This window comes from Saccopteryx bilineata, chromosome 1 (genome assembly GCF_036850765.1).
Source record: "Saccopteryx bilineata isolate mSacBil1 chromosome 1, mSacBil1_pri_phased_curated, whole genome shotgun sequence".
In the NCBI taxonomy this organism is placed as follows: domain Eukaryota; kingdom Metazoa; phylum Chordata; class Mammalia; order Chiroptera; family Emballonuridae; genus Saccopteryx; species Saccopteryx bilineata.
Genome location: NC_089490.1, coordinates 108,637,064 through 108,663,574, shown reverse-complemented (window position 1 = coordinate 108,663,574; position 26,511 = coordinate 108,637,064). Strand labels below are relative to the sequence as shown.

Here is a 26,511-nt window from a genome sequence, read left to right as displayed (position 1 = left end):
TGGAGAGAACACAAGAAGGGAATCTTGCCAAGCCAAGTCCCTCATCCAGTTAAGGAGGTCGTCAATTTCCGTGCTGTAAGGTCTGAACCAGGCAATGTCTTCAAACACCTGAGTAAGGAAGTAAAAAAATTTTGCAAGGTAATAATTGTGAATTGCTTGCTGCGAGTGCCGAGTGGACAGAGTGACATGGTGATACATGGTCTCCTGGATGAGCCTCATGAGACGTGCTGGTCTAGTTCCTCTTGAATGGGAGGACATGTGGAGATTTTTAGAGACAGGGAACCTATTGGTGTACGTTTTTAGAAGGACTGAATATGTGTGGTTTAAAAGAAAGGGAGTTTGGAGAACATTCAGGAGGTAACTTCTCAGGCTGAGGGGAGGCTCTTGCTGCTGTTATCCCTACCTATTTGATATTTCCCTCATGAAGTTCTCCTTGGGGTATTGGGGAATAGGAGTGTAGGAGCATTTGATTGTAGGTAATCCTAGGGATTTCTCTCATCTGGGCCTGTAGAAACTTGATAAAGAAAGAGGCAAGTATTTGGAGATCAGAAATGCAGAGATAAGGAGGGTTGTATAGTGGGGGGGGGGGGTGTGTGTGAAAGTTCTTTCATGGTAAAGTTAGAGATATTCTTTCCTGGCAGCCCTGGAGAGAGCAGTAAGCTTGAGCTAAAAGAAATGTTTCATGTTCATTTGTAGGTTCTTCTTCAGCCAAAAAGATCCAGCGATCTTGTCCCCTTACTATGTGAAGGGTAAAAAGACTGAGAAGCATTAAGAGGTAAATGCTATTCATTCTCCTAGTTCTTCAAGGATACGGGAGAGTTTTAGGGTTAGGGGACTTGTAGGAGTTGAAAGATAAGATTTAGGAGGTTTACTGATATAGGGTTTCAGATTTTTCTGTTTCGTGAGGGCAGGTTTCAGGGTTGGTGTGTAGGGTTAGGTAGATTTTTCCAATTTTCTGATTGGCAAAGGTCTGCATGCAGTTCTGTAAGAAACTAGTGAACAAGCATAAAAGTCAGGTTCCAAAAGTTAGAAAAATAAATAGGAGAATGAGTGGACCATTAAAAGGCAACAGTCAAGATACCCAGTTTGTGCGAAACCACTGATTCCATGTTTAGAATTCGCTGGGCTTCAGAGAGAGAGAGAGAGAGAGTAAGAATAAGACAGGGAAGTGGCCAGTCCCCCTGCCCCTAGACCTACTTTTGTAGAGGTTTCTAAAGCAACAAGAAGAGGATTACCTGTAAGCTTGTTTGGTCCATAGATTGACAGGTAGTGTACTGGAAACTGGAAGAGGCTCATGGGGTGAAATTAGGTTGATATTTGGGGTGAGATAGATTAGGATACAGGTTTCTGTCCAATTAGTGGGGAGACACATATAGGTGTTGGTCCCATATGAGTAGAAAACCCCTGATTGGGTGAGGCAGGCTGAGAGGTGAATAGAGAATAGAAGGACAAGGGGTCAGTTTTGTTTCTCTGTTTCTGAGCTCCAGATGGTCAGGGTGGAGAAAAGAGTCATCACAATAAGTGGGGAGAGTACAGGATTTTTAGTTAGAGTGACTAATTAAACTTTCTTTAAAAACCCCATTTCTGTGCAAATTAAAACCACAATGAGATATCACCTTACACCAGTCAGAATGGCGCTTATCAACAAAACAACACAGAATAAGTGCTGGCGAGGATGTGGAGAAAAGGGGACCCTCCTGCACTGCTGGTGGGAATGCAGACTGGTGCAGCCACTGTGGAAAACAGTATGGAGATTCCTCAAAAAACTGAAAATCGAACCGCCTTTTGACCCAGCTATCCCACTTTTAGGAATATACCCCAAGGACACCATAGAACGGCTCGAAAAGGAAAAATGCACCCGCATGTTTGTGGCAGCATTGTTCACAATAGCGAAGATCTGGAAACAGCCCAAGTGTCCATCAGAGGACGAGTGGATTAAAAAACTTTGGTACATATATACTATGGAATACTACTCAGCCATAAGAAATGATGACATCGGATCATTTACAATAACATGGATGGACCTTGACAACATTATACGGAGTGAAATAAGTAAATCAGAAAAAAAACTGAGATGAATCCATACATAGAAGAGACATAAAAATGAGACTCAGAGACATGAACAAGAATGTGATGGCAACAGGGGCGGGGGGGTTGGGGGAGGGGGGAGGGGGTGAAGAAGGAGAGAGGGGTTAGGGGAGGGGAGGGGCACAAAGAAAACCAGATAGAAGGTGACAGAAGACAATTTAACTTTGTGGGAGGGGTATACAGCACAATCAAATGTCAAAATAATCTAGAGATATTTTCTCTCAACATATGTACCCTGATTTATCAATGTCACTGCATTAAATTTAATAAAAAAATATTAATATTAAAAAAAACCCCATTTCTGATTGTTCAAATCTTATTTCTCAGTACAAACCTCCTACAACCTGCACAAACCTTCTACAACTTACATAAACCTACAACTTTCATGAACTTTCTTATCCAGAAATAACTGGCCTTCATTACAACTTGCTTTTCCTTTTTCTTTCAAAAGTATTTCCATAACTTATACCTTCTATTATCAAAACCATACAATTCCTTTCTAGTCAGAACTCTTGATTTAAAAATCTTTAACCTTTAGTGACAATTAAGTTGACTTTCTTTTTATCCTAGTTTCCCTTTTCCCAAAGTCTGATTAAAAGAGTCCTTAGTTTTTCATATATTTGCCATACATAGACCAACCAGCTTCTGGTTTGTGATTGGAGTAAGGCATGCCATTTTTCTATTTTAGCAGCAGTGGGAGTGGTCAGGATTATGGTGTGTGGACCTGTCCACATGAAAGTCAGTCCTTGGGTGATGTACTGCAGGAAGTGCCTCTTGGACAATCTTTGAACAGTTTGCTGAGTAACCTGTAAATCCTGCAAGTGCTTAGGGAGAGGGTGGTTACATTTCTACACTTTGCAGTTAGAGCTGAAGTCCTAATGGCCACTGCTTCTAGCTGGAATTAGCAGCAGGTCCCAGCCTACAATAGGCACAGGGCATTTAAACAAGAAGAATAAAGGAGAAAGCAACAAAATCAGACTGTCAATACCCACAGTAGAGATCTTTAAGGGATAAATAAAACTCACAGGCAAGGCATAGTAGATGGCTCTTGTGTTTACAAGAAATGAGATCAGCTTATTTGCTATTTGGAAGAAATACCTTAGGCTCATGAACAATGTCCTTGGGCCCTCAGTGGCAATTCCCAGCATGCTGGGCAAGGTCAGGTCACAGGTAGTTGGAGCAGGGCTAGAAGAGACTGAACCCTCCCTCCATGGAGCAAGGGGGCAGCTTACCTTCTCGTGTCCCTCTTTTCACAGCACAGATGTGTCAACCAGTGGGGCTGGGAAGCCTGGCGGCTTCAGTTCAATGACTTGTCTTTCCACTCTTGAAGTAGGGCCCTGATGGAATCCTATGAAGCCTTTTAGGGCACTGGAGCCAAAAGCTGGTATTTCCTGACTTCTTTTGGGCCTTATTTGCCTTTTCTGTTACTTCCTTGGTCATTACAGACCTTAAAAGCCATGCTCAGAAGATCTCACTGAGGGGCTTGACTAAGAGAGCAAAATTGAGAATTCAGTGTCTAAAGAAGCCTATTAGACTGAGAAAAGAAAAGATGTGATTTGTGGTGGTAGATATTTGGAGACTGTGGAGGGTCTGAGTTCAATCTTGGGTGAGACCTTAGGTGGTGGGGGTTAAGGTGATGCCCAGATAGACTAGGGACTAAGAATGAAGTTGAACCTTAGCCAAGAAGACGTGATATACCTTTACAGTGAGAAAGTTAGGAAGGGTGGTGGTGTGTCTCCTTGAGGCAGGCAGGGAGGGGCTGCAAAGGAGTAGGTTATTTATATATTGTAAGAGAGTACTAGTTTTGAGATTGCATGCTGCTAAATGCTGAGCTAGTGCCTGTTGAAACAGGTGTGGGCCTTTTTGATACCCTGAGGTAAGACAATCCATGTAAATTGCTGGGTTGCATTATTGTCTGAGTAAAGGTAAACAGAAAGTAAGAGTCAGGGTGTAGAGGAATGGTAAAGAAGTCATTCTTGAGGTCTAGGACCCTGAAGTGAGTAGTGTTTGAGGGAATGTGTGACAGTAACTTGTAGAGATTAGGGACTACTGGATAGAGAGGAATTACTGCCTCATTGATTAGGTGTAAGGCTTGTACGAGGCGATAAGCCCCTGAAGGTTTTTGAACAGGAAGGGTGGGGGTATTACAGGGAGAGTCCATGGGGATGAGTAAGCCTTGGTTTATGAGGTGGGTAATTACTGGTTTAAGGCCTTAGACACAGTTACACATTAAACAAAGATTTTACAAATTATGAATTAAGGAATTTAAATGAACATGCTTTACTTAATTCAATTCAAATTATACTAGAGATATTTTCTGATAAACAAAGAGACAACATGGATTACTCACTCACATAGCTTAATATACAATTCTGCTTTTTAAAATTTTTCAAGATGACAGAAATTTGCCAGCATAGAGGAGAGGAAGAGAGAAAGCAGATGGATGGACAGTGTGAGCAGCTGATGGAAAAGAAAGAGGGTCAGAATCTGCAGGAGGAGGAGAAGGTTAAAGTACTGGTGTGGCGCCACGTGTTCAGAGAAGTCAAAAAAGATTTAGAGCTCTGAAGAGAGGGGAGAGGGTGAGGAGGAAAGAGGTACAGTCACAGTTTGTAAGGAGGGAGGAGAGTCGGAGAATAGACAGACAAAAGTGCAGTTTGTAAGGAGGGAAGAGTCAGAGAAGAAACAGGCACCGCAGCCAGAGCCACAGCTTTAAGGAGGGGGGAGGAGATGAAGAACACAGTGGAGAAGGGAGAGGGCTCTTGGAGGGAAGAGACTCCAGTGGAAAAGATTTTCAGAGGGAACAGAGAGGGGTCCAGAGAGAGGGGTGCCCTCGGGGGTCAGGCAGGAAGGAGAGAGTTGGGAGCCCGCTGAGAAGGAAAGATTAGGAGCAGAGGTTTTAGGAGAGGTTTCTCTGCCAAAAATGGCCTGCATGTAGAACAGAAGGCACAGAAATTAAGGATAGGAGAGAAGGGAGAAGAAAAGCCTGCACGTAAGGAATCTCTGATGCCCTCCCCGTCCAGTGGCAAAAATTGTCAAGATCTCTTAGGATATTGTAATCGAATGTCCCATTTTCAGGCTAATGGGAATCATTGTCTAATTTGTATTGGGACCATTATGTGTTACAGAAGAAAATGAAGTTTTTTGGCTTAAGGACAGAGAGGCCCAATTTAGTGAGGTTTTTTATGAGACATCCTAGAGGGGTTGGTCAGAAGGCTTAGACTCTGAAGAGCCATGGAGACAGGTGAGCAAGAGGGGGCATCCCCGCCTTTGTCACTGTCCCAAGAGGAGAGAATCTCCATGTAGGGAAGTCGTCCCTGATAGTGGTTGTCACCACCTGTCAGGGAGCTCCGAGGATGAGAAGTCGAAGAGGTGGAGAAGTTTGGCTAGGTGCCTAGTCTTTCATGCAGTCTGCTGAGACTGAAAGTCAAACCCCTCAAAATGTGAGACATGTCAGAGAAAACTGTACAACCAGGAAGGGGTGTTTTTAAAGAGAAATTTAGAGGCCAACCTGGGAAGGGGAAGGGAGAAACTCCTTTCTGGTCCAGCAGGGGTTCAGGGCAGGGTTAAACTGTCGGCCAATCGACCTACAACTACACGTCCAAACAGAATCATGGAGTAAGCCTGGGACAAGCTGCCACTGCCCACTGCTTCCCTGGTTGTAAGTTTGGATGGCAAAGAGGGATCATTCAGGCAGTTAGTACCCTGTCCAGGGTTTCAGCACCAAATGTAAATGTTGGAATCCATGAGAGTCTAAAGGATCAGAGTAACAGGCTTTTTTGAAAGGTAGAAAGGAACCCTGCCAGGCACTTCTCCCAGGGAGAAGAGCACCGGTTACAGACTAGGGGTGAATTATATAGTGTTTGGGAGAGCCTGAGGGGATACTGAGGCAAAAATTCTGGTGTGTCCAGAATGCTCCTCCTTGAGGGGCTTGCCAGCTTCTTGGAATTCCTCTGCCTCAGGGGAGATAGTCCAATATGGGTGAGGTCTGACAGATAAGCGGAACATCAAGAGGGCAGTTTGGAATTCACGTCTCTATCAGAAGCCTGTCTCCCAGGTGATGATATTAGTTGCCCTTCCTGCTTGGGATGGGCATGATTATATTAATGTGTGTTGGTGGAGGGCTTTTGAGCCAAAAGGTTTTAAAAGGAAGAGAGATCACGTTGTTCCAGGAGAAGAGTGATTGCATTCTAGAGGGAGGACAGAGAGCATGGAGGAGAGCAGAGTAAGGCCACATGGAGGAGAGGAGAGGCATCCAAGATGGCGGAGTGCTAAAGGAGAAGCCAGTTTGTGCAGAGTTTGTGCAGAGAGAAGGAGATGGGGAACAGAAATGAATAAGGCTGGTGAGGTAGATACCTATGATTCTAGAAAACTTGGATAAGTCAATAGCTTTGTAAGCATTGGATGAGTGGGTTTTGGAGCCCAGTGTGTTTTTACTTGCCCACCAGGTGCAAGCTAGAATTAAAGATGATGGCCCACCAGTTCTTGGCTCTGTTGTTTCCTTACCGACTATTCAAATCCAATGCGAACCTGCATGGGCCAGGTGGCTCTGATGATGGCTGTGAATACAGGCTTTACAGGTACCAAAAAGCTTCAAAATTAATATTGATATTCTAGAAAAAAAAGGTCAGGCTTTCCTATCCTTTCTTTGGAAAACGGAGGAAAAAGAATATAGAAGTCTCCTGGAAACTAAGAGGACTCTTCAACCAAGGAACACTGAAGAAGCCACACCAAGACTGGTAGGAAAAGCAGAAACACGGAGAGGGCTGCCCAGCTCCCCAGAGCAAACAGCAGCCGGGAGAGACTCGCGTGGCAGGAAGTGAGTTTAGCAGAGAGGGAAGGGTCCTGAGCCCCAGGAACAAAGCCCCAGCCTGCAGCCCTAGAGCCTAGAAGAGGCGTAAGGTCAGTATTTAGCTGGAAACAAGTCAGGATACTGTTTGTGAGAAAGAGTCTGATTTCTCAGTCCCAGGATTTTTCTTAAAGGGACCGCGCAGAACACCTCTCTCACAACCACTCACCCGGGGCTCCAGGGGATGGAGAGAGAGGAGAATACTAGAGTAGCAGGAAGAGAGTGTAATCTAGGAGGCATAGGGAGAAACATTTTGGGAGACAGCCACCCTAACCCATGGGTTGAGTCACTCCCCAAATCTGAAGTAAATATTTCCCCCAGGAACAGCAATACCAGCAAAAGGAAGCAGGAGAGCAGCCAAACAAGCTCCCCCGCGGCACTGAGAGCAGAGTTGCTTAAAAGGAGGAAGCTTTCAAGGCTACAGTAGTGAGTGTTAGGGTATGAGCTGCAGCGCCCGCACCCCACATGGCTGAGGTCTCGCTGGAGGGCAGGCGGTGGCGGGACACAGAGGGGCGGTTCTGTCAGCAGGGGCAGAAGCCTGCTGGCCGCCACTGGACTCACATGTGAGCTCAGTCTTGCCTGGCTGGGGAGGAGTAGGCATGCAAAAGTGGTCAAGCCCAGCTGCCGGCAGCCTGTAATCCAGCCTGTGGAAGAAGGGCAGGAACCCTGGAAGAAGTGAAGACCAGCCCTTGAGCAAGGGCGCAGGAGCACAGCCTTGCCCTGCTTGCGGAACCCAGGCTTGTGGCCTGACTTGGGAGCTGGCACCTCCCACAGGGGTGGAGCCAAAAGCCAAGAACAGGCGGAGTTCTGCTACTGAGCTGAGTCTGGGCACGCAGTCCTGCCGGGCCTGTAGAGCCAAGGCTAGCAGCTGTTCCATGAGCGGGCTCCTCCTGTAAGGGCGGGGCAAAAACCTGGAAACAGGTGGACACACACAGCTGAGCAAAGGTGCTCGCCAGTGCACTCAGGACCGAGCATAATGCCACTCACAGGGGTGGGGCAAAGGCCAAGGACACCAAGGTTTGTGCAGCTGAGCACGTGAGCACAGCCACTCCTGTGAAGGAGAGATGGAAACTACAGCAACAGCCCCAATGGGCAGGCACCAGCAATGCCCAAACCCAAAAGCCCTAGGCAGCAACAGAAGAGAGGGTAGTGAGCCTGCAGACAGACCATACCTAGGGAATAGAGGCCATACCCAGTGGACTCCAGGGGCCAAAACCTTCCTTTACACAGAAAAAATGCAGAGGCAGAGAAATGCAACACAAATAAACCAAGAGAAATCCCCAGAAAAGGACCTAAATAAATCAGATATAACCAAATTACCAGATGGAGAGTTTAAAATAACGATTGTTAGGATGCTCAAAGATATTAGAACAACAATAGATGGTCATTATGAAAACCTGAATAAAGAGATAGCAAATATAAAAGAAGACATTGAAATAATAAAAAAGAATCAGTCAGTAATGACAAATATAATATCTGGAATAAAGAACACAATGGAAGGAATTAAAAGAAGGATGGATGAAGCGAAGACTCGAATCAGCAAGTTAGAGGACATGATAAATAAAGGCATGGAAGTAGAACAGAAAAAAGAAAAGAGACTCAAAAAGTCTGAGGAAACTCTTAGAGAGCTCTGTGACAACATGAAGAGAAATAACATCTGCATCATAGGGGTTCCTGAAGAAGAAGAGAAAGAACAAGGGATAGAGACTTTGTTCAAGCATGTCATAGCTGAAAACTTGCCTCAAATAAGGCAGGAAAACATCTCACATGTTCAGGAAACACAGAGAATTCCATTAAGGAGAAACCCAAAGAAATCATCACCAAGACACATCATAATTAAAATACCAAAGCTAAGTGATAAAGAGAAAATATTAAAAGCTCCTAGAGAAAAAAAGACTATCACCTACAAAGGAGCCCCCATAAGGATGACTTCTGACTTCTCAACAGAAACACTTGAAGCCAGAAAGGAATGGCAAGAAATATTCAAAGTAATGCAGAACAAGAGCCAACAACCAAGACTACTTTATTCGGCAAGGCTATCATTGAAAATTGAAGGAGAAATAAAAAGCTTTCCAGACCAAAAAAAACTCAAGGAATTCACTACAACCAAACCAAGGCTCCAAGAAATGCTAAGGGACCTGTTGTAAATAGATCAAAGGAGAAAAAGAATATAGCAAAAGAGGAATACAGTTTTAAAGAATAAAATGGCAATAAACAATTACATATCAATAATAATCCTAAATATAAATGGATTAAATGATCCAATCAAAAGAAATAGGGTGGCTGTGTGGATAAGAAAACAGGAACCATACATATGCTGTCTACAAGAAAAACACCTTAAATCAAAAGATGCATATAGACTGAAGATAAAAGGATGAAAAAAATATTTCACGCAAATGGAAATGAAAAAAAAGCTGGGGTAGCAATACTTATATCAGACAAATTGGACTTTAAAACAAAGACTATACTTAGAGATAAAGAAGGTGACTACAAATGATAAAGGGAGAAATCCAAAAGGAAGATATAACCGTTATAAATATCTACGCACCTAATATAGGAGCACCTAAATATATAAAGCAGACTTTGATGAATTCAAAGGGCGAGATCAACAGCAAAACTATAATAGTAGGAAGTTTTAATACCTCACTAACATCACTAGATAGATCCTCAAGAAAGAAAATTAACAAAGAAACAGCAGACTATTGGACACACGAGAACAACTCGATTTAATAGATATCTTCAGAACCTTTCACCCTAAAACAGCAGAATATACATTCTTTTCAAGCACTCATGGTACATTCTCTAGAATAGACCACATGTTAGGGCACAAAGGTGGTCTCAACAAATTTAAAAATATTGAAATCATATCGAGCACTTTCTCTGATCGCAATGGCATTAAACTAGAAATCAACCACAACTGAAAAATACTCAAACACTTGGAAACTAAATAGCATGTTATTAAATAATGAATGGGTAAACAATGAGATCAAAGAAAAAATTTAAAAATTCCTAGAAACAAACGATAATGAGCATACATCAACTCAAAATTTATAGGACAAAGCAAAAGCAGTCCTGAGAGGGAAGTTGATAGCATTATAGGCATACCTCAAGAAGCTAGAAAAAGCTCAAATAAACAACTTGACCCTACATCTAAAAGAACTATAAAAAGAACAGCAAGTAAAGCCCAGAGCTAGTAGAAGGAAGGAAATAATAAAGATCAGAACATAAATAAATGACATAGAGGCTAAAGAAACAATACAGAGGATCAATGAAACTAGGAGCTGGTTCTTTGAAAAGGTAAACAAGATTGATGAACCTTTAACCAGACTCACCAAGAAAAAAGGAGAGAGGACTCAAATAAATAAAATTAGAAATGAGAGTGGAGAAAGAACAACTGACACAACAGAAATACAAAATATTGTAAGAATATACTATGAAGAACTATACGCCAAAAAACTAGACAACCTAGATGAAATGGACAAATTCCTTGAAACATATAATCTTCCAAAAATTAATCTGGAAGAATCAGAAAACCTAAACAGACCAATTATAACAAATGAGATTGAAACAGTTATCAAAAAACTCCCAACAACAAAAAGTCCTGGTCCTGATGGCTTCACAAGTGAATTCTATCAAATATTCAAAGTAGAGCTAACTCATATCCTTCTCAAGCTATTTCAAAAAATTCAAGAGGAAGGCCTGACCTGTGGTGGTGCAGTGGATAAAGCGTTGACCTGGAAATGCTGAGGTCGCCGGTTCGAAACCCTGGGCTTGCCTGGTCAAGGCACATATGGGAGTTGATGCTTCTAGCTCCTCCCCCCTTCTCTCTCTCTCTGTCTCTCCTCTCTCTCTCTGTCTCTCCCTCTCCTCTCCAAAATAAATAAATAATAAAAAAAAATTAAAAAAAATGTTTAAAAAAAAATTCAAGAGGAAGGAAGACTTCCAAGCTCCCTTTATGAGGCGAGCCTAATTCTGATTCCAAAACCGGGCAAAGACAACACAAAGAAAGAAAATTATAGGCCAATATCCCTGATGAATTTAGATGCCAAAATCCTCAACAAAATATTAGCAAACCGGATCCAGCAATATATGAAAAAAAATCATACACCATGATCAAGTGGGATTTATTCTTGGGAGGCAAGGCTGGTACAATATTCGCAAATCAATCAATGTGATTCATCACATAAACAAAAGGAAGAAAAAAAACCACATGATAATTTCAATAGATGCAGAGAAAGCATTTGATAAAATCCAGCACTCATTCATGATCAAGACTCTCAGCAAAGTGGGAATACAGGGAACATACCTCAACATGATAAAGGCCATCTATGACAAACCCACAGCCAATATCATACTCAATGGGCAAAAATTAAAAGCAATCCCCTTAAGATCAGGAACAAGGCAAGGGTGCCCCCTTTCACCACTCTTATTCAACATAGTTTTGGAAGTCCTAGCCACAGCAATCAGACAAGAAGGAGAAATAAAAGGCATCCAAATTGGAAAAGAAGAAGTAAAATTATCATTATTTGCAGATGATATGATATTGTATATAGAAAATCCTAAAGTCGCAGTCAAAAAACTACGAGGCCTGATAAATGAATTCAGCAAGGTGGCAGGATATAAAATCAATACTCAGAAATCAGAGGCATTTTTATACACTAACAATGAACAGTCAGAAAGAGAAATTAAGGAAGCAATCCCCTTCACCATCACAACCAAAAAAATAAAGTACCTAGGAATAAATTTAACCAGGGAGATTAAAGACTTGTACTCGGAAAATTATAAAACATTGATAAAAAAAAATCAGGGAAGATACAAACAAGTGGAGGCATATACCATGCTCATGGTTAGGAAGAATAAACATCATTAAAATGTCATATTACCCAAAGCAATTTATAAATTCAATGCAATACCAATTAAAATACCAATGACTTACTTCAAAGATATAGAACACATATTCCAAAAATTTATATGGAACCAAAAGAGAACACGAATAGCCTCAGCAATCTTGAAAAGGAAGAATAAAGTGGGAGGTATCACACTTCCGGATATCAAGTTATATAAGGTCATTGTACTCAAAACAGCCTGGAACTGGCATAAGAACAGGCATATAAATCAATGGAACAGAACTGAGAACCCAGAAATAAATCTACACTTTTATGGAAAACTGATATTTGACAAAGGAGGTAAGAGCATACATTGGAGTAAAGACAGCCTCTTCAACAAATGGTGTTGGGAAAATTGGACAGCTACCTGCAAAAAAATGAAACTAGACCACCAACTTACACCATTAACAAAAATAAACTCAAAATGGATAAAAGACTTAAATGTAAGTCATAAAACCATAAGCATCTTAGAAGAAAACATAGGCAGTAAGCTCTCTGACATCTCTCGCAGCAATATATCTGCTGATTTGTCTCCACAGGCAAGTGAAATAAAAGACAGGATAAACAAATGGGACTTCATCAAACTAAATAGCTTCTGCACAGCTAAGACAATAAGAACAGAATTAAACAACAAACTAAACAATGGGAGAATATATTTGACAATGTGTCTGATAAGGGGTTAATAACCCAAATTTATAAAGAACTTGTAAAACTTAATACCAGGAAGACAAACAATCCAATCCAAAAATGGGCAAAAAAAATGAATAGACACTTCTCCAAAGAGGACATACAGATGGCCAATAGGCATATGAATAAATGCTCAACATCACTAATCATTAGAGAAATGCAAATTAAAACCACAATGAGATATCACCTCACACCAGTCAGAATGGCGCTCATCAATAAAACAACACAGAATAAGTGCTGGCGAGGATGTGGAAAAAAGGGAACCCTCCTGCACTGCTGGTGGGAATGCAGACTGGTGCAGCCACTGTGGAAAACAGTATGGAGATTCCTCAAGAAATTAAAAATCAAACTGCCTTTTGACCCAGCTATACCACTGTTAGGAATATACCCCAAGAACACCATAGCACTATTTCAAAAGAAGAAATGCACCCCCATGTTTATGGCAGCATTGTTCACAATAGCGAAGATCTGGAAACAGCCCAAGTGTCCATCAGAGGATGAGTGGATTAAAAAGCTTTGGTATATATACACTATGGAATACTACTCAGCCATAAGAAATGATGACATTGGATCTTTTACAACAACATGGATGGACCTTGATAACATTATACTGAGCGAAATAAGTAAATCAGAAAAAACTAGGAACTATATGATTCCATACATAAGTGGGACATAAAAATGAGACTCAGAGACATGGATAACAGTGTTGGGGTTACAGGGGGGGAGGAGAGGGGGGGCTAGGGGAGGAAAGGGGCACAAAGAAAACCAGTTAGAAGTTGACAGAAGACAATTTTATCAGTCATCCCATCAAAATTAATAATAAAAAAAGAATAAAGAATGTGTTTCCCAGCTAATTCAGGCAGTTAAAAGAATAGTATAAGGATGCTAATTCTGCTTCTCAGGCCACATCCTGCAAAAGGGGCCCCAAGCAAATTGGTGATTTGGCTCCTCTGATTTTGGCAATAGGATTTAAAAAAAATAGGTCAGGAACACCCTGAAATGGAACTAACAATACATGAGCATACATTTAAAGGACTTTTAGATACTGGAGCTGATGTATCTGTTATTTCTAAGCTACATTGGCCTCCTTCCTGGCTCACTCATGCAGCAGCCACAGAATTACAAGGTATAGGGCAGAGTAAATCCCCTTAACAAAGTTCCAGTTTTCTACATTGGTAAGATTAAGAAGGTCATTCTGGATTTTTTAAGCCTTATGTGCTCCCTGGATGGCCAGTTAATTTGTGGGGTAGAAATGTTTTGAAAAATATGGGAGCGTTGCTTGTCAGTCCTAATGGTTTAGTCCAGGGGTCCCCAAACTTTTTACACAGGGAGCCAGTTCACTGTCCCTCAGACCGTTGGAGGGCTGGACTATAAAAAAAACTATGAACAAATCCCTATGCACACTGCACATATCTTATTTTAAAGTAAAAAAACAAAACGAGAACAAATACAATATTTAAAATAAAAAACAAGTAAATTTAAATCAAGAAACTGACCAGTATTTCAATGGGAACTATGGGCCTGCTTTTGGCTAATGAGATGGTCAATGTGCTCCTTTCATTGACCACCAATGAAAGAGGTGCCCCTTCCGGAAGTGCAGCAAGGGCTGGATAAATGGCCTCAGGGGGCCACATGTGGCCTGCGGGCCATAGTTTGGGGACCCCTGGTTTAGTCAGTACTCAGATGCTTGATCAGGGATTTTTGCCCACCAAGGGACTAGGGAAAGAACAGCAAGGAATTCTCACACCCATAGAAGTGGCACCCAATACCAGAAGGGGTGGATTAAGATATCAAAATTTAGCATAGGGGCCTTGGTAGCTCCTGCTACCTCAATAATGCATTGTGCAGATCCAATTACTTGGAAATCAGATAATCCTGTATGGGTAAACCAATGGCCCCTTTCTCAGGAGGAATTTAGGGCAGCTACTCAATTGGTACAAAAGCAGCTACAGCTTGGGCACATTGAACCATCTAATAGCACATGGAATACACTTCCATATTTTGATCTTGTTGCCTCCTGGATTATCAAGGGGCATAGGCGACCCTTACAGTTTATAGGTTTTGAGCCTCAAAATTATTGTTGTTCCTTTTTTCAAAGGATCAACAACAATGGCTCTGGGAAACTTCCACTAAATGGCAAATCACTCTTGCAAATCAATGGACAACTTTATACTGAAACAGTCAACTTAAAATCAGCTCAAAGTCTAGAATTATATGCCATGAGCATGGCTTTTCAGCATTTACCATATTCCCCCTTTAATCTATATACAGACAGCAAATATTAACTTATGGTGTTTCCACTATAAAGACTGCTGTCTAAGGGACAAATGCTGATGAACTATTTCAGCAGTTCCTCCTTCTTCAAAGACTTGTATGTCAACACAGAGCTCCATGTTTTATACGACATACTCGAGCTCACTCCATGCTCCCTGGAGCTTTAGCACAAGGGAATGCCCCCCCCCCTTTTTTTTTTTTTGTATTTTTCTGAAGTTGGAAACGGGGAGGCAGTCAGACAGACTCCCCGCATGTGCCCGACCGGGATCCACACGGCACGCCTACCAGGCGGGGATGCTCTGCCCATCTGGAGTGTTGCTATGTTGCAACCGGAGCCATTCTAGTGCCTGAGGCAGAGGCCACAGAGCCATCCCCAGCGCCCAGGCCAACTTTGCTCCAATGGAGCTTTGGCTGCGGGAGAGGGAGAGGGGTGGAGAAGCGGATGGGTGCTTCTCCTTTGTGCCCTGGCCAGGAAGTGAACCCGGGACCCCTGCACACCAGGCTGACGCTCTACCACTGATCCAACTGGCCAGGGCCTAGGAATGCCCTTGGTGATCAAGCTACCCAAAAGAAAATTATTTGGAGCAACCATGACAGATCGAGCAATTCAGTCTCATACTATTCATCACCAGAATGCTGCAGCCCTGTGTAAACAGTTTCAACTTTCTCAGGAAGCAGCATGGCAGATTGGGAAATCCTGTCCAAGGGGTCCTATAGTACAATCTGCCCCTTCATTTGGAGTTAACCCTCAAGGACCCATACCAGTACAACTTTGGCAAATGGATGTTACTCATATACCTTCATTTGGCAAACAGTCCTATGTCCATGTTACAGTGGATACATATTCTGGATTTATAGTAACCTCTGTCAGAACAGGAGAGGCTGCTAAGCATGTTATAGCTCATTGTCTGTATGCACTGTTCTATTATTGGTTTTCCTAAACTGGTTAAACTGACAATGCTCCTGCATATGGAGCAAAAGCATTTACTGTATTTTGTCATTCTTACAATCTTTAAAGTCAAGTTATTATTAAAGTGTACCCAGCAAATATTTTAAGGTCAATTTAAAAAAATTTTAAAGGGAGGAGTCATATCCTGGAACTCCTACAGGTCTACCGTATCATGCTTTTTACTTAAAATTTTTTTAAATTTTCTTTTGAATGCTGATGAACAGGAGACACCAAATCTTTTTCTCCTGCAAACTACTACCTTCTTTATTTGATCCAGCTAATAACACTGTTTTGTCTTTTTCCAAATAGCTCCAGATATACGGAAAAGATTTATATAGGTGGATGGGGATCCTCAAACCCCTCAGCGAGATCTTCTGAGCATGGCCTTTAAAATACCAAGAGGCAGAAAAAGCCCAATAGAGATCAGGGGAGCTACCAGCTTTTAGGATATGCCCTTAAAGGCTCCAACACCCAAAGGGGTCTCATAGGATGCCATCTGGATCCTGCTTCAATAGTGGAAAGGAAGGTCATTGAGCTCAAGCCTGCCAGACTTACATGCCACTGCTGTGAGGAAACAGGGACACTGGAAGGTAGACTTCTCCCTTGCTCCTCTCTAATGCTAATCTCAGGAACCGAGAGAGAGCAAGCTCCCAGTCTGCCCTACTTTACAGTATAGAAATCAAAACCTTTAATCCAATATACAAACAAGGAAATCTCTGATACAAAGTCACTTATCTGAGGCATAATGGGATTCCTCATGAGAGTGCATCACCCTAAATCAAAAAGGGTGGAAAAGGCTTAGTCTTAAAACTAAGCCTTAGGCTATAAGAATCCTGCCTGCTTACAGCCTGTCCCCCCATATCCAATGCAAACTATAAGCGAGCAAATATATATATATATCATTATTTACAAACTTATTTGACCAGCAGTCACTTTTTAATCTGTTTTTGGTTCTAGTAGGGTAGCTGACTCCTTCCTCACATGACTTTAACCACAAGTCCCTTACGTTTTGGTGAGTTTGGAGAAAGCCTGCTAATCCATATCTTTGATCCTTACTAATGTGGCTGTCTTCTCACAAATCCATGAAATTTCAGCACTGCAGCGGGAAACATAGATATTTCCTTTTTGAAAATAAGCACATCCTTTGGATCCATTGATACGGGCATATTCGTTAGTACTAAATCTGAAAATTAATAAATTCAAAATTAATTATAAATTTTAAAAATTATACATTAAAAATTTAAATTTGATCACAATTCAGTGTTACCAAATATCATATATCTGAATGTTGAGAGACTTTTGCTTTCTCAACACAACAAAATCCTTAAAAGTGGACATATGTGTGTTCTTTATTTCAAGTTAATTTTAATTCCAAGTAAAATTATTTAAGAAGACTACTTCAATTCTGGGCTAAGAATCTGTATTTCCTCCATAATCATGGTAGAAGCTATCCAATGCAGATTATATTAGAAGCACTAGATTTTCTTTACTTTGGAACTTTATGAAGAAAAGCCAAAAAAAAATCATATTCTATGGAAAAAGTTGTCATATTTTATTATGCACAAGTATAATTTTATAACTTTGTGGGTATATATATATATATATTTTATTATTTATTTATAAAGAGTAAAGAGAGAATAAGATAAAGTTTGAAAAAAAAATGAATGTGGTCCAAATATCAGTTCCTATTTCCTCAGAGAAGAATTGGTGATAACTCTTAAATAATGTCACTAGAAAACTATGCTCATCAGGTCTAAATCTTCTGTGTGCCCCAAATTATAGGAAAACTCAAAAGTTAAGAACGTAGCTTTATAAAGAGTAGTTTTCAGTTATAATAAATAGGATTTAGGAAATAGTTAATTGCTTGCTATTTTTTCTTAATGGCTCCCTGGCCTTCCCCTTTGAAATGTGGCAAGAAGTTGATCTCTGCAGGAAGGTCTGAGAAGCCTCTTTAGGAGCTTACACCAGGGAGGAACCTGAAGGTTATGAGAGTTTAAATCACAATGGCTTTTTGTAAGAGCCTAGCCACAGAATTTCCTATAAAGAGTAAGGCCTTATAAATAGCTAGAAACTTAGTTCACCAATCTTAAATCTTTACTTTGTCTCCCAAGGAAAGTAGGAGGTCTCTTATACATATAATTCTCAGAGGCACCAGGCCCTGGCTATTCCTCAGAAACACCTGACCCTGGCTGTTCCATAGATATTACCAAGGACACCAAGTAGACCCATGCTTACTGGACCTGTGTTAACATCAGAAGAACTTGCTGGAGAGACACTGCTGCCTACCAAACCCCTACCTTCTGCACATTGATACTTGACTAACTGTACAGACTTTGCATCATTAATAACAGCCCCTGAACTCAATAAAAAGAGCCAGCACCATGAGAGTATAAGGCAAGATTTGAATGCATTTTCAGGCTCCTGCCTTCTCAGGTTGCTTGCAATTTGAATAAAAGACACTTTTATACCACTTAGACCCTGCTTCTGTGACTAATTGGACTCACCGACAATGGGCAACTAGAACCCTGGCTTGTTCCAGTAACATAAATTGCTTTTTTACCAAATGATTTGCATTACACTGCAATATTTTTTTCTTGCTTCAGGGCTGAGCTTACTAAATCTTATTCCAAATATGTGCTCAGACTGGCTTTTACTCAGTAGGAAATTGCTCCACCTCATTACCCCAGAGTTACACACTGGTTTATCTGACAGCTGCAGTCTCAGGGAACCAGGGTCCACAGGCTCTGAAAGTGCTGTGGGGGCCACCTCTGCCCTACTTCAGTTAGGTGTGAATGGAGGGGCCAGGGATGATGAAAACTTTGTTGGAAAGAAGAAAAAATCTTCTTAAATTCCCAAAAGGGGATAATTAAAGTTGCATGGTGTCTTGGTACTACTCCTGTGAACCCTAAATTAGTATCAGTTTCTCAGCATTAATTTGTAATCACCCTATGCTCAATATTTACAGTATTCTTTAATGTTTGTGAAATATTTATTTACAAAGATTAACTATCATAGTTTGTGTTTATTATTTTGCATGAGCTTTTTTCCACTATTATCTGTATGAAACCAGATTAGTAGATTTAATATGCTGAGTAGTGGTGATTAGAGATGGGAAGATTGGTGTTGATTAGAAAAGGCCAGGACAGAATTTTGAGAAATTAATGAAGGTAAAGTATATCTAGAGAAAAAAGCATAGAATATTGTTTGTTATTAAAGGGAGTTTATGAGTCACAACTGAACCTCAGTATCTTTGACAGAAAAGGAGTAATTATAATTCAGGTTAAGGAAACTTTGACAACATGCATTATTAAAGAGTAGAATATGGCCTGACCTGTGGTGGCACAGTGAATAAAGCATCAGTGTGGAATTTTGAGGTCGCTGGTTTGAAACCATGGGCTTGCCTGGTCAAGGCACATACAAGAAACAACTACTCCGAATTGATGGTTTTTACTCCTCCCCCTGCCTCTTTCCCACTCTATCCTCTCTAAAATCAGTAAGTAAAATCTCTAAAAAAATAAAGAGTGAAATAGGAGTGGAATAGATTAATAACTTGATAGAGAAGGTGAAAAAAATCTACTATCCCAGAAAGATGACAATGCTTTTAAATTTCATCTAATTTACAAATACCATATATTATATTAAAAATACAAATATAATTGTATCATTTGAATATGATTGTGATGAGAGGTATTCTTTATAATATTTGGTTTTATAATCAGTTGCTAAGAGAATTTTGCAAATTATGTGCTCTTGACACACTTTTAAGTTGACAACTATTTTTTTCATATCTTTGAATGAATGCCAAAAACGCATTTTTCAAAATATTACAATTACACATTCTGGAAATACTTGAATGTAAAGTGGTTTGTGTTACTGCATGAAAAATATTTCCCATACAATTTAATTGGCAAGTCCTCACATAAAAAAGAATTAATGGTTCAACTGATCAACTAATTTAGACTTACTTTTTATTAGAAAATAGCTGACAATTGTTCAATTTAAATATGTGTTAATACATGTTCTTATAATAAAATCTTTTGTTTTCTGGATTGTAATTACTGAAGAGCCTGGGTAGCTGAGAGATGAGCTCATGATTACGGAATTAGTCTTGATTTTGCCACTTATGAACTGAGTGACCATGGGCAAGTTATTTAATCTCTCTATGACAATTGTTTATCTATATAATGGGAACATATCAGTGCTTTAATCTGATATTTAATCTTTAATTGGGCTAATGTTTATAAGTACTTTGAGCATAGTAAGTATTATTTGTATTTGTTAAATTAAAAAATTTAAGTTAATGGATGAGGTTCAATGTATTGCTATGAGTTTGTCAAGCACACAAAAGCAGAAAAAGAGTTCTTTTGGCATTTGTCACTCAAGCTCTCTTTTCTTTGTAGGCTCTACTCTTTTTTTGTATCTATATTTATAGTTCTTAAAATTAACTTTTTTATTGAGGTAACATTAATAACATATATGCTTCACATATGCAATATTATAATTTGATATCTGTATACATTATAGTGTGCTCACCACCAATATTTTTTTAAAAAATGCTTAGAGGATCTGAATAGACATTTCTTCAAGGAAGACATTCAGAAAGCCACCAGGCAAATGAAATTAAAACATGTTCAACATCATTAATTATTATGGAAATGCAAATCAGAACATTTATCTACCCTGTATTCCATTTCTTAGTGTTCTCAGCTTGGATTTGTTTTTCAAAGAGAGACTTACAAGGATGGAGAGAGGATAGAGCCATCCTCCCATAGCCAATTTCTATCAGATGGATTCCATGATAATCCCAGCCAGAAGAAAGAAAACTTATATAATGGTTGTGACTTCAGAAAATCCTGAGAGAGTAAAAAGGAAGAATATTATGTGAGAACCATGTTTCTATTTTCAGAAAAAGATATATGGGAACAATTAAATTAATTTATTAATTCCCATTCAAAATGCACTGGATTTCTACTTTGTGAATCAAAAATTGCATTTGTTTACTTTCCATTACATAGCTAATTTCTATAATCAGGAAGAAAGATTCAGACCTTTTCTTCCAAGCTCTCTAGCTTCACCAAAGTAGAGTTCTTGTCCATGCAGCTTTTTCTACTATCAGTCCAGTTTTTCTCTTCATTTGTTGCAAAATAATAGCAGCTGGTTTGGTGCCATTGCCACATCTTAGGACAAGGATTACATTTGTGGTCTGAAGAAGAAATCATACCCAAAAGTACAAACTAAACAACACTGGAGTGATCAGGGAAGGCTTTGGAAACTAAATTATTGAATTTGATAACAGATTTGATACCCAGTACCTTGAAAACATGCTGCTTTAAGAGCCACTAAAAATGAAATCACCTTGATTACAGGTTGGGACAATGGTGATCGAAATTCTCTTTTTGGGAACTTAGTCCTCTTGCCTTAGAATTATCCATTATACTTTTAACTTCTTATAACAACAAGATCTCACAAAAATAGCTCATAAAGTGAGTAGCTTTGTATCCAGATTGATATTGTTCTACCTTGCTTCCTCAAATTTGCTTTTGTGGTTTCAAAAATAGTAAGTAAATGTATATCTTCTCTTGTCTTTTGTAAAATTAGTGCAACATCATTAAGGGTCATTGGATAGCATAACTCTCTCATACTCCCAGAGGTGGTGCACATAATTTACCTAAATTGAGACAACAGATTTAATCTGACTGGTCACCAGGTCCTGCTTACCTGAAGTGTGAATGACTAGCTCCTGACAGAGCTTAATGGCCATTTGTCCCTGCCTCTTCAATAGATTGGAGATCTGTAATTTGAGAAATTCCTCCTCCTTGGAAAAGTTCTTACAGTTGCTCAGCTGCTGGGATAAGTTATGCTGCTGTTGGTGGATGGTTTTCTGAAGTCGACTCAATTTCTCTGAATCTGAGTTAATTTCATTAGAGGTCTGCAAAACTCCAACACATAACAAGAGACAAGTTCATACATTCTTCCATTCTCATGAGGGCCACAAATAATTCACTTAACACAGAAATATAGCTTAATTGTTTAAGATTAACAGTTCCTCATAATGAAAGTATCATGGAAGAAAAGCACTAGATGCCTTTCTATTTAAAATTGTTGAGAGCTCATCCTTATCATTTTATTTATATTTTAATTATTATTGTGGTTGCATTAAAATAATGAATTAATAATTATATATCTCTGACATTTCATCTAAGGCAATGCCAGTCATTTTGTCACTTATTTGGTGGAAATTTTGTATTTTTTTCTATTTGAAGTTAATTCACGTAATTGTTTTAATAGGAACAGACCCCTTTGGGGCAGTGGGTGTCTCAGAGTATGGTCTGGAGGCCACATATGTCAGAATTACTTAGGGCATATTTTTAAGGCAGATTTTTATGCCATACTTGAAATCTGCATTTAAAATAAGCACTTTAGATGCAGAATGAATTTTAAAACATTGCACTCAAAGCACTGCACTTTAGGGGAAAAATGCATTCATCCTATGGAGAACGAATGAATACATGCTGTACTTTCATTTTTTTTAAACATACATCATTGTAGAAGGTCAACTGCTAATCTACATAATAATTGGCTACTGATATTTATTACTGCTGCTAGAATATTATATTACTTTTCAAAAGAGCAACTTACATCATTAGCTTCTATTTATATGTCCAAATAGGTATGGCTAAATCTTAACTATCCATGAAATTTTACATATATATAAAAACAATGAAAGTAACAGAGGAGATGTTGGTATCATTCAGCAAATAAATTTTGACTGAAAATCTCCTGAAATTAAACACTGTGCTAACTCACTACTCTGTACATTACATAATTAACAACATATTACAAAGTGGGTATTATCAGGATGTTTTTGTATGTGTTAGTTCAGGATTCCCTATCCTGTCCAGCCCTAACTGCCTAATGATGGGTCAGAATAAAGCTTCCATTGTTGAAGGTGGTTCATCTTTTTATCTGCTGGATAAAGTATATCAGGCAACTCTTACTCCTCATTGTATCACTTTTTTCATTTATAGCAGTCAGGCTGTTACTGGTACTTAGAAGTTTTCTCTACTCTAGAAAGGTCTTGGATGAGCAGATTAAGTCAGTTTTGGACAAAGTCTTAGACATAAATAAAATGGCATGCTCTTCATTGAATCCACCTTCCTTGGCTCTCTGTGTCTCACCATTGGGATAAGTGGATGTGTTTCTATGCAGAGAAGAGGCTCCTTATTCCAACTAATCACTGGAAAAATAAAAGTTGTCCTCATAATCCAGTCTAGTTTATCAAGAGAAAGCAACAGACTTAGGACAAAAATTCTCAAAATAATGTTTTCCTTGTTGATTTACCTTGGAGACATGGAGAATGAGAGAGATATGAAGTAACAGAAAGTATTAAAGTACTCAGGATGTACCACCTCTCATTTAATCCAACCTGAATTTACATAGTTTACAATTGTATTTCTTAATCACCTTTCTTGGGCTTGATGCAAGTATACTTACACATAATCCCCAAGGTCATCAGCCCACTCAGCAGCAACAGACAAAGAGTTAGCAGACTCAGGGCTGCCCAACGCCATGTGGAGGATGGAGCTGGAGTCCATGAAGAAAGCCAACAGAGGAATGAGCAAACAGAACTGCCTTGTGGTTTACACATGATTATTTATTTTTCCCACTTAGAAAGCTTCCTAAGCTTCTTTAATGCCCCTACCCAGAAAACACCTAAAACAATGTGCTTTAAGGGTCCCGCCATCTCTTTTTCTTTTTTCTTTGTTACTTTATCTCTCTCTCTCTCTCTCTCTCTCTCTCTTTTACCCTTCTCCTTTCCTTTAAGAGTAAGTAATTTCTACGTTTTGGGTTTTTATTTTACATCATCACACACCTTTCCTCTTCAAGTTTACTAAATTCACAAGTAAGATGTTGTGAAAAATGGTTCTTTGAATGTTTCTAACAATAGAAGAGATCCAAAATTTTTTGAAATTCCAAACTTCTACAGGACAAGTGTTATTATAGATTTTATTTTTACCCATTACCTATTTAATTTATCACTTACTAGATAATGAATGGTGAATGAAAGAAGGAATGAATTACAAATCTAACCTGCAAACTACAGGAAAGACCAGAAAGCCAGTGGATAACTCTTCAAAATTTAATATTACATATACAAGGTAAGGCAAAAATAGTTTTGCAGTTGTTCAGAGAAAAAATAATATAATAGCCGACTAAGCATTGGCGCAGTGGGCAGAGCATCGGATTGGGTTGCAGAGGACCCATGTTCAAAACCCTGAGGTCACCAGCTTGAGTGTGGGCTCATTTAATTTAAGTACAGCTCACCAGCTTGAACCCAAGGTCACTGGCTTGAGCAAGGAGTCACTAGGTCTGCTGTAGCCCCTGGTCAAGGCACATATGAGAAAGGAATCAATGAACAACTAAGGTGCTGCTACAAAGAATTGATGCTTCTCATCTCTCTCCCTTCCTGTCTGTCCCTATCTGTCCCTTTCTCTGTCTCTCTCTCTGTCTCTGTCACAAAAAAAGAAAATAATATGATAATTCATAAACAATAAAACAAGCATAAACTGTTTCTCATACTTACAACTGTAAACCTATTTTTGCCCCACCTTGTAGACTGCTCACAAAAATTAGAGGCTCAGAAAATGTGCAGATACTCCAGTACTTTCAGCCTTTTGTATAGTGCATTTTCACCAATGAAATAAAAGTTGGTTTTGCATCTCATTTGCATAATCAAACAACTTTCTTTGACTTGTAGTTTGCTTTTCTGATGTTCTTGTTTAATAAAAAAAATCAATTTTTTATCACTTCATATTCATTTTGAAATATCCCCTAATTTTTATGAGCAGTATATATATCACAGATGTTTATCTTATTTACTTCACTTTCCTATTTCTTAATTCAAGATCTAATGGCATCTACGCCAGTATTTCAGACTGATTGATGTAATCATTAGGTGCACTATCACGTCTACAACTTCCTCCTTCTCAAGTATTAGAGTTAAATTTTCCTAAAAAAGAATGTATGGCCAACTATACTAGACACATGCAAACTCTGCTCCCACCCTCTTTTTGTGTATCAACCCCTCTTTGACACACACACACACACACACACACACATATTTAAACTAAAAAATAAATCTAAAGAGAACATAGTTCATATATTTTGGATGTTTCAGGAAAACAACCTGAACTGTCAATTGATTCTTGAAAGTGAGGGAATAGTCTGATATATTAAATTGGATTCCTGACCGCAAAGGTCTCTATTTATTCCAACGGGTATAAGGAAATGAATGATGGCTAAAACTAAGTCTGGACTCCATCACATAACAGTTGTATAAACTTGGTTAAATCATTTAATTTTTTTCAGCCTCAGTTTTCTCATTAATACACTGGAATAAGTACTAAAATTATTTTACTTACTTTATAACTATATTTTATGCATGATGTAATATACTTCATATAAAATACTAAAAAGATATTGTTATTATTGATTCAACACTACTAATTATATTAGGAATTTCAACTCCCTAATTCTTTTAAATACTATAAAACAGAAACTATTCCTTAATTTTTAAAAAATACTATAAAACAGACACTATCTCTTGTCCATTTCTGATTCAATCATCCTCCAGTTTTTCTCTTTAGCTATTTATACCTTTGGAAAGAAAAATTTCCTCAACCTTCTCTACTTTAAAAGTCTCTAATATGCCTTCTATAAAGAATATTCCTCTGGCATCTCTTACAAGGTATAAGCATCAAGGACAACATTTATAAAAAGGAATTTTTTAGTCCCCAGTCTCAATCTATGGCATATCTAATCAAAATTTTTCATTATAACAGGGTTTCATGAAACATAGTGATATTACACAATTTTTTCCTTAAAATTGGGAACACTCTCCTAATATATCCCACAACTTTGTCTCCACTTCAAAGCTTCTGCACATCTCTCTCTTTAGCACAGGTATCAAAGCCAGCACATCAAAGCATTGAACACCTGTCCATCCCCAGAGGTCATGTCTTGCTTTCTCTGAATCCTTACCTCTTTTCCTTCGGTTATTTCTATCCAGATTATTCTGTACACCAACAGAATCCTGAAATGCGTGTGCTTCAGAAGTCACTTCTTCAGACATTTTAGAAGAAAGCACTACTCTAAAATCTGTAATTAATGTTTCAGTATCTTCAGGCCTGAAACAAGATGTTCTTTTCAAGGCTGGGAGATTTATGTAGACACTCAACTGACCCAGGACCCATCCCACTGCATTCTCTGTAAGGACAGAATGACAATCAGCTTTTCTGCAAAAAAAAAAAAAAGTGAGAGAAGTCAAATATTCTCCTTAGAAATCAAAATATTATAAATTTTAAACTGCTCTTTCATCATTGTTTTTTGCTATGAAGCAAAGAAGTAGTGCTTGGGAGTCAGTGCAGGATGGGGGTTTGAAATCCCATGATTCTCAATGTTTTAATAACGGGTCAGTTTGTCCTCTTTATATGTGTTAAAAGTCAGCTAATTATGTATAGACTCATTGGTTGTGGTTATACTAACGTATATTAGATAATAGATAGATACACATACCAAGACAGGAAGAGGTATGTATTCACATGTACTGAGAACTGTATATAGTTAAATACCACCCATACCAGGCTGTTATTTTAAGAAATCCATACCCGGCTGCTGTTTTAAGAAATCCAAGTGTGGTACGAAGGGTGGGTGCAGCTGTGTTCCTGTCCTGCCGGTTGGGTCTGTCCCTCTCTCCGGGACCAGCTGGTGACATTTTGCAC

At 39.2% G+C, this 26,511-nt stretch overlaps 1 protein-coding gene across 3 annotated transcripts; it reads right to left on the bottom strand.

Moving 5' to 3' along the window:
* Nucleotides 1-22: 22 nt before the first annotated feature.
* CLEC12B (C-type lectin domain family 12 member B) lies at nt 23-25,882 on the bottom strand. 3 transcript variants are annotated; one of them, XM_066253147.1, is made up of 7 exons: nt 25,768-25,882; nt 23,225-23,319; nt 21,449-21,667; nt 20,779-20,933; nt 20,468-20,583; nt 16,737-16,913; nt 23-108 (listed from the first exon to the last, which is right to left on the bottom strand). In XM_066253147.1, the coding sequence occupies exons 1-6, from the start codon at nt 25,860-25,862 to the stop codon at nt 16,763-16,765; spliced, it is 831 nt and encodes a 276-aa protein (XP_066109244.1). In that variant the 5' UTR covers nt 25,863-25,882; the 3' UTR covers nt 23-108; nt 16,737-16,762. The 3 variants fall into 3 exon arrangements, with proteins under 3 accessions (XP_066109244.1, XP_066109243.1, XP_066109245.1); XM_066253146.1 differs by lacking the exon at nt 23-108 and having other exon boundaries at nt 16,659-16,913; XM_066253148.1 differs by lacking the exon at nt 23-108 and having other exon boundaries at nt 16,659-16,826.
* Nucleotides 25,883-26,511: the final 629 nt, after the last annotated feature.

Coding starts and splice junctions, on each gene's coding strand:
- CLEC12B (XM_066253147.1), bottom strand. CDS start 25,862: ATGTCTGAAGAAGTGACTTCTGAAGCACACGCATTTCAGGATTCTGTT. Junction 21,668..23,224: donor GATGACCTTGGGGATTATGT/GTAAGTATACTT, acceptor TATGTGTTGGAG/TTTTGCAGACCTCTAATGAA. Junction 20,934..21,448: donor GCTAGTCATTCACACTTCAG/GTAAGCAGGACC, acceptor TTTCTTCTTCAG/ACCACAAATGTAATCCTTGT.